Consider the following 7,879-nt stretch of genomic DNA (forward strand, 5'->3'; position numbering starts at 1 on the left):
CCTAGTAAAAAATAAATAATTTTAGAGTACCGTAGGTAATAATTTCAAATACATTCAATAGGTATATGGCCCAGTAAATATGACTTGTACGGGTTTTAAAAAATCCCCCTATAATTCTATAGGAATAAAAATTTACCTTTTTTTCCAATAGGGAAATCATTTTTTAATAGTGGGGTAGGTACCAACCTACAATAAATAATAGCTAGATATTTTATACATGACAATAAATGAATAAATATTGTACAGTGTACATTGGCCTGAATACAATAGACACGGCACCCATTCATTACTTGGCAATGCCTACCAGTAAGTTAGGAAAGGCCAGGGTGTCCCTAGGCTTGGAATTATCAGGAGGTTGCACTTTAACCCCTGGCTAAAGAAAACTTAGTAGAGAATAGAGTAAATAATAGATGGGTGCTTTTTTGGCAACATCCACTAAAAAACCCATACTCCCTCTTTGACCCTCTTTTCTTCCTCCCGGGTCCACTAAAAAGTCAACTCTATGAACTTTCATTAGTGAAAATACTTGGTTGATAAAAAAAATCTGGTTTTAGCTTTATAGGTAAATTCGAGAATTTTACAAATCTATCTACCTTACCCATAAATTTTATACCTACCAGATACCTAGCACTAACGCAAGACTTTTTTCAACATTATTCAAATCTTCAACCAAGTATGCACAGTAGGTAGTTATAGGAGCCTATAGTATTTTCGGTGATTATTATCGCATGTTATCAATCCTATTAATTTTTACGTTATCTTTTCAACATTAGCTTTTCATTCGCTGTCCCATCAGATTAATGTCACTACTACTCGCCCACATGACGTAACGGTTTAAAGCCCATTCCAATCCATCATATGAAACTAGTTTGTAGTGATGGCATACTTCCTAATTATTATATTCTTAATGTAATTTGACTTCTATTAAATAATTACTTCGTCAGGTCATCTCCGTAGGTTAAATCCTATTTTAGAAACTCGAATAGTGATTGGACCATTTCAAGATTAAAAGTTTCTCTATTGACTGAACTTTGGTTTCTCCTCTTTTGCAGGTTGCAGTCACTTGAGTTTTCTCTTCGGTCCAAGTTTCCTTTGATATGGAGAATAAATCCCTTTCCATCTCCTTTGGTTTTTACTGGAAACTGGCAGACAAGGGCAGCTCAGTCAAACATCAAACTCAATTTCTCCGTATCTCCCTTTCAAAAGAAGACTCGCAATACATGACAAGAAATACAATGTTGAATTTTCAAAATTCTATTTAACAAATAAAATAAATATTGGACTTTATTGTACAGGCATAAACAATTTACTTACAAACAAAAATAAAGTGAAACGGTATACAAAACAGGTAACACAAATCAGACTACAAAAGTTTCAACTCCTAACGTTTCCACATGGAAAATCAAACGTCAAAGAAAATTTCCACCAAAAAACGAGTATCTACCTGTATATCCACAAACCCACTATTTTACAAACAAATGGCTAAATACATTACTTTCCTTCCTATAGGATAAGGAAAGTAAAAAGCTGGCTTTCATCGTTATCATTCTTTGTACATACAACCATACAACATACTTTAGGTACATTTATGGAAATTTATTGCTCTAAAAAATCATTAGATTGCCTTTGACTTGATTGAAAGTGGGCAGCGATAGAGGCGGCTCATTCCTATCTATTACAACTATTACATATTACCTACAAACAAGTAACTTTACAATATTTCATTCAAAATTTACAAATAAACTCAAACTTACCAAGCTCCACTCATATCACACTGTCGCAGTCACATCAATGTGCTTTTGCCATCAATTGAGGTTCGCAAGACATAGGAATTTGCATTTACAAATATGGCACTGGTATTGTCATAATGGCAAAAGTTAGAAAGCTTACTTTTCAGTCGAACTAGCCTGTACAACATCTCCGTCCTTGATTTCAGTCGAAGGCACCATTGGAGGTTTAAAGCCACCATATTCTACGTTTAACTTTTTCATATTTCCACTGGTATTTGGTCTTCTAATTGACCTAACATGTGGCCTCCTGTAATTATTATTATTATTACTGATTTGTTCATTAGGTGCCATATATTGGGTTTCATAGTATGCCATTGGAGGATACACAGAATCGTACATAGGAAAACTTGGTCTGAATGGTGCATGTTTAGAGCGACCATCGTAATGCATTGTCTCAGGGAATTGAGGATTATGGAGGGACCCCTCATAACGATAGTTTTCCTTTGAGAACTGAGGTGCATAGTTATACATTTCCTTCAGGTAGTAGCTTTCATTGGGGTTGTATTTATTTGTCTTTAGTTTGTTGAGCGTTGACTTGTAAGGCGTTCGAACCAAATGAAGAACCGTGGTCGGTATATTAAAGTGCTGGGCCACAGGAACTAGTCTGGTTTTGTGATTGTAAGCTTGTTTGGCTGGGTAATCAAATGGATTATGGATTGGTTTTGGATAGTAATAAGGATCTGAATCTGAATATATTTCAGCAGAAATTGATTTCTCAGGTTGATAGTATTTAACTTGAGAATTTATGGTTGGACCTGGATTGATGAGATTAGGATGTGAGATATTCACATCTGCAGGAATGTAGTGGGGATAGAATTGTGACGCATAGGGGACACTGTTACTCACCATTTGCTGTTGTACTTGATGAAGAGGCAATGGGTTGACACTAATACTGTAACTAGGATGAACTACTGCCATTGAGCTAGGTGACAAGGGATTTGTGAACACAGAATACTGTGGTACTCCGTACTGTTGTATGGATTGTAACTGATGAGACAGAGGTGTGCGATATGATAAATGACCTGATGGTAAGTCTTTGAGACCATAGTTCAATGGAATAGGAATAGGCTCTGGATTGTTGTAAGGAATTTTAGTTTCTCCTAATTGGTCAGTGTAGTATTTTTGTTCATTGTTAAAATAACTTGGATCTGGTCTAAATAATGGTTGACGCTGAGGCGTCGGTTTGTGGTCGATGGTGTAAGTGTAAACTGCCTTGGCGCTGAATGACAAGTGATGGTAACGTGCTAGTGGTTATGTTATGACTAGAATGCTTTGCATACTGTCAGCTTCTCAGGATCAGGATGGAGCTGAAAAGTCGTTTGAGCCCCGCAGATAAACTTGTCTTGTGTTCCTAGTTTTATGTATTATGGTAGTGCTGATATTGTTTAATTTCTCCTACCAAAGGTTTTTGTACAGGTGTAGGTATATCAGGAATGACGTATTGTTCTACTGGGACCGATTTGAATACTTCGATAGTTGTTGTGTAAGATGGCATTTCTTTGATATTTTGCCTTTCGACATAACCATCATCAAGCTTATTGTTGTCAATGTCCTTCTTAGAAACAGTTTTTGGAGTGGTTAACTGTATTCCTATCTCCATTGATTCCTAGTCCTAGTGAGAATGTACTGATAGTAGGTACTTATTGTCTTAACCCTAACATCAGCCATTGAGACATTTTGGGTACGTTATTACTGTATGGGTTATGGTACCCACATAGTACCATTTGTATGAAAAGAACAACATACTTAAATAACATAATATTTCACTTTGGATGCGTGGTTTCGTTTTCCTTTCCTTGAAACACCCTGTATATTGTTCGAACGTGATCTCACTCCTATGATGCAATCAAACTTTTGGCTGCAACACCGGCTATGCGTATGGAAATTGTAAGGAAAACAAAATGTCACATTACACAGTAATCTTGTATCCTATCATCTTGTAGTCTTGTACGTTTTCCTTTCCTTGAAACACCCTGTATATTGTTTCAAAATGTCACATTACACAGTAATCTTGTATCCTATCATCTTGTAGTCTTGTACGTTTTCCTTTCCTTGAAACACCCTGTATATTGTTCGAACGTGATCTCACTCCTATGATGCAATCAAACTTTTGGCTGCAACACCGGCAGACGACACAATAAATATATCATCACTCCCTTTTGTTAAAAGTACAATGCTATGAGGACGTTAGTATTGTTAGGACGTGTATTTACTAAATGCGACCTAATAATATAGGCAGAACAATAAGGTAATATATTGCCGTTTACATGAGATGACAACCAAAATGTTATTAGAGACACTTTGTTACTATATCAGGTTACTATGGTGATTCTCCCTATTACAAGATGAACTATGTCAGAATCTAAGAATCGACTGAAATGAGAATTGAGATGTCAGATGAGCCATGTAAGAATCGAACAATTCCAGTAGAGTGGTCCAACTTACAATAAAGACGTTCATTATTAGTACCTATTAGGTAGGTATTAAGGTATTACATACAAATGAAGTTTTCAACTATATTTTAAAAACGTGGTTTTCTTACGTAAATTTATTGTAAATCTAACGCATATGAAATTAATGATTCTGGAATGTATAAAGGGGTTGTGGCGTTTTACCTACTTTACCTGACAACATAATATAAGAGGTTTTTTTCATAAAATTAATTACTTTATTAGAAAGGATTTGAAGAATGTATTGGGAACCTTTGACATCCAATAACCAGATGAAGTTACCAATAATCACTAGACCAGTACACCGCTACAAATAATTACATAATTGGGACACCAGCCGTCCAGATTCAAGTTGCTAGATCGTTTAACATACATGTGTACCACTTTTATGAAAACAACTGTGAACATTTATTATTATATATTCTTTTACTACTTCAAGTTACTCTACCAGGAGGTAGCCATTAGCTTTGGCTGTCTTAAAACATCATCTTCATTTCTGCCACCTATTCATAATCTGGTTAGCTTATTGGTTAGTCATTTAGTTAACCTTGGCAACCTTTCGCTCTGATTTATTATTTATGTTCACTAGAGTGGTAGTGATTTTAATTACATCAGACATGTGGTTAACCCGATGTTTTATTTGAATGTAATTAGTGGTCACGAAATTACTCAATAATACCTGAAGTTTTTTTTATTATTAGTGCAGTGGGATAGGAAAGTATCGGTTGGGCGTTGGATTCAAAAACTGGTTCCAATGGAGCCCAACAGCCTTTTTTTACCTAGATACAAATGTACCTCTGTATAAGTAAATAGCTTGGTAAATTACCTAGATTTTTTCGCTAAAAAAAAGGGTAATATTCAGAGATGCATAAATAATTATTAACCATACTTCTGTTTCTGTATAAATAAGAGCGATAAGTACATATTTTAAGGCTCTCTGTTTACTTTTCTCACTTTTATCCGTCTTGTGTTGTTTCAGATATTCCAAAAAGTATGCTGTATTCTAAATTCAACTCCTCTGGCTTCAACTGATGGCTGCAGCCCCTCCAAGACAGATTTGATTGAAAATAGTGACAGGTATGTAAGTAATGTAAGTCCGAAACCGTTTCCATCACAAGGTTAGACCTTATACTATCCTTTCCATAAAACAAATTGGTACCTTGCACTTCATAATCCGCAAATAAAATCCACCAATATTAAGCTATCCAGTTGCTATAGAACTCATGTGGAGTTCTATAGGTAGGTGGCTATCTTTTAAACCTGAATTTCCTGTCTCCTGAATGAACAAAACGGAACTAGAATTTAATGTTTTGTTTCTGTTCATCAAGTATTTTTTTTCTTTTTTTTTATGTGCCTTATGGTTCAGTTTTTTGTACCTACATCAACTCTATGAACAAAACTGTAAAAACACACATGTTGCAGATTTCTATCTTGGCGTCTCTCTAGACATGTTTAGTTGACAGTAGGAAGTTGGAGTTTAATTTCGGTACTTTAGGTTAGGAGAGTTAACTAACTCATCAGGTGAAAAGTGAGAGCATTGGTGTTTGTTGTGGTCTGTCTGTGCCCTCATAAGAAAATGGACATGAAAAAAGATCTTCTGAACAGATTTAATAATAATAATAAAAATGGACCCAGCTATACTTGTAATTCTAGACCTTATTTGGTCTACTGGTACGCTGGTACGCACTTAGAACTCATCTCCCAAAGGCTAACTTGTGATGATGTTCACTCGGCCCTGACACTAACAAGTGTCTCAGTCCGGTGAAAGGGCCCAGACTAGTTGTTTCGGCCTGAATGACGTAATCTATGATTTACCGACCATTTGATTTTTGGCATCACACGTAAATGGGTAATCTTCTGAATGTCCATCTTGGGCAGCCGCCCAAAGTGATAGTACGTGTAGGCATAGGGTAATAAATAATTTGTAAAGATATCATCTTCTAATCTTGTGACCGCCGTGATTCGTGATGAATTAGCATATTTTAATGATCTTTACCGATGTGTCCGCTGTCCACCCATAAAAAGAAAAATCTCATCAGATGACTCGTCGTCCAGTATATTTATTTTTGTTAAATTAAGCGAGTTTACTTGCCTATAACATTCGGTGAATTTATGAGCTTAAAACTGTGCCCTCACAGAGTCGACGGCCGTGGATTGATGTCGACTGAAAACTGAAACCATACGAGTATACTGACTCGACAACATAGATTCACCTTGTCGGTCGATAGCCGTCGATAATGTGTAGATACAGCTTAAAATCCATCTTCGTGTTATTATGTTAGATAACACTGATAATCTGGTAACACTAAAAACGATATAATTATACGAGTACACAAAAGTTAGAATCGTCAAATTCTTTCTGTCCAAATCAGAATGAATGTAGATTGTAGGTACTGTCCAAATCAAATTCCTTGCTGAGGTAAACAGGTATATTATTTTCACACAATTAAATTCGGTTTATTTGATACATCCACTAGCAGTTGCCATAACTTGCTCTGCAAACTGGATTTTTTTTTTTTTTTTAGGGGGGCTAAGAGTATTCAAGGGGAAGAATTAGGAAACTAAGGCAAATTCGTTATCAAATTTTTTATCCTATAAGGTACACCGAACAAACTTATAGCTCATATTATTTCGGCAGTTATGTAATTTCTTCTATTTATCTTGCTGTAGATCTACATTTCAGATTCCACAATAATAATATATCTGTCCATAACTCATTTTTCCTCTTTTTATAGGATCTGGTTCTAGCAATAGTATTGATGGAAAATATGAGAGGAAAAATCAATTGGGGAAAAAAATTCCTTCCTGACGAACCTCTTCATCTTCATACTTATCTAAACAAGACAAAGGAGTATACATAACTTTTAATTCGTTATTGAAATACATACAATCTGAATAACTCATTTATTCATGTCCGTGATCTAGAATTGGAACATGAGAAGTAGCTAATTTGAATAAAAATGATGTACAGTGTAGAGTGTGTTCTTGGTTCAATTATCCAACATCATTCTGTAAGGCAAATCACTTATAAGATAGTAGCTTGCTGTGTATAGAGTTGATATAATTATATCGTAATTATAGCATAATACTCGTACTAAATTATAGGTTTGCACGATCGTACGTACACCATTTTCATTGACTTCTGGATAATTTTTGGTACAATTAACATTATTATTGGAACTTAAATGGCAAATCTGGCCGTTTGTTATTTGTAATCTGTATCCAGGTAACATCTCATTTGGTTGTATTAGGTACCTTCGTGTCATATATTCTTGATTTTATGATGTTTTTTTGGCGATGATTTTTAGATGGCCTGCAGGGTTTTTCCGTATGTTTTGATTTGAAAAAATAATATTATGCTAGCCAATTGATATCACTGCCTTGCAATGCTCTGCTATTATGCACCTTTCAGGTAATCTGGCGTTTATCCCAACATCATAAAAATACTCACAACATTAGCATTAGGACTCTTTATTGGAAATTACTGGCATACTAGTTGACAATTTGTCAACTGGTCCCATAACCTCAAAAATAAGTACCGTCCCTACGTTCGTACTGATCAAGAAAAAACAGGTCTCATGCAACTAATAAAATAATTATCTCACAATTTGCTTCATTACAAAAATAAAGATGTACTAG

General features: G+C 35.2%; 1 protein-coding gene across 1 annotated transcript in view; it reads right to left on the bottom strand.

Annotated features, from left to right (window-relative positions):
- Positions 1-1,320: 1,320 nt before the first annotated feature.
- The window catches only part of LOC113472853, an 11,976-nt gene continuing 5,417 nt past the window's right edge, over positions 1,321-7,879 (bottom strand). Inside the window, exon 2 of the mRNA XM_026832641.1 lies at positions 1,321-2,812. Coding sequence (XP_026688442.1) covers positions 1,887-2,812 — 926 coding nt within the window. The 3' untranslated portion in view covers positions 1,321-1,886. The remainder of the gene's footprint in view (positions 2,813-7,879) is intronic.

This window comes from Diaphorina citri, unplaced genomic scaffold, assembly GCF_000475195.1.
Source record: "Diaphorina citri unplaced genomic scaffold, Diaci psyllid genome assembly version 1.1 scaffold9343, whole genome shotgun sequence".
In the NCBI taxonomy this organism is placed as follows: domain Eukaryota; kingdom Metazoa; phylum Arthropoda; class Insecta; order Hemiptera; family Psyllidae; genus Diaphorina; species Diaphorina citri.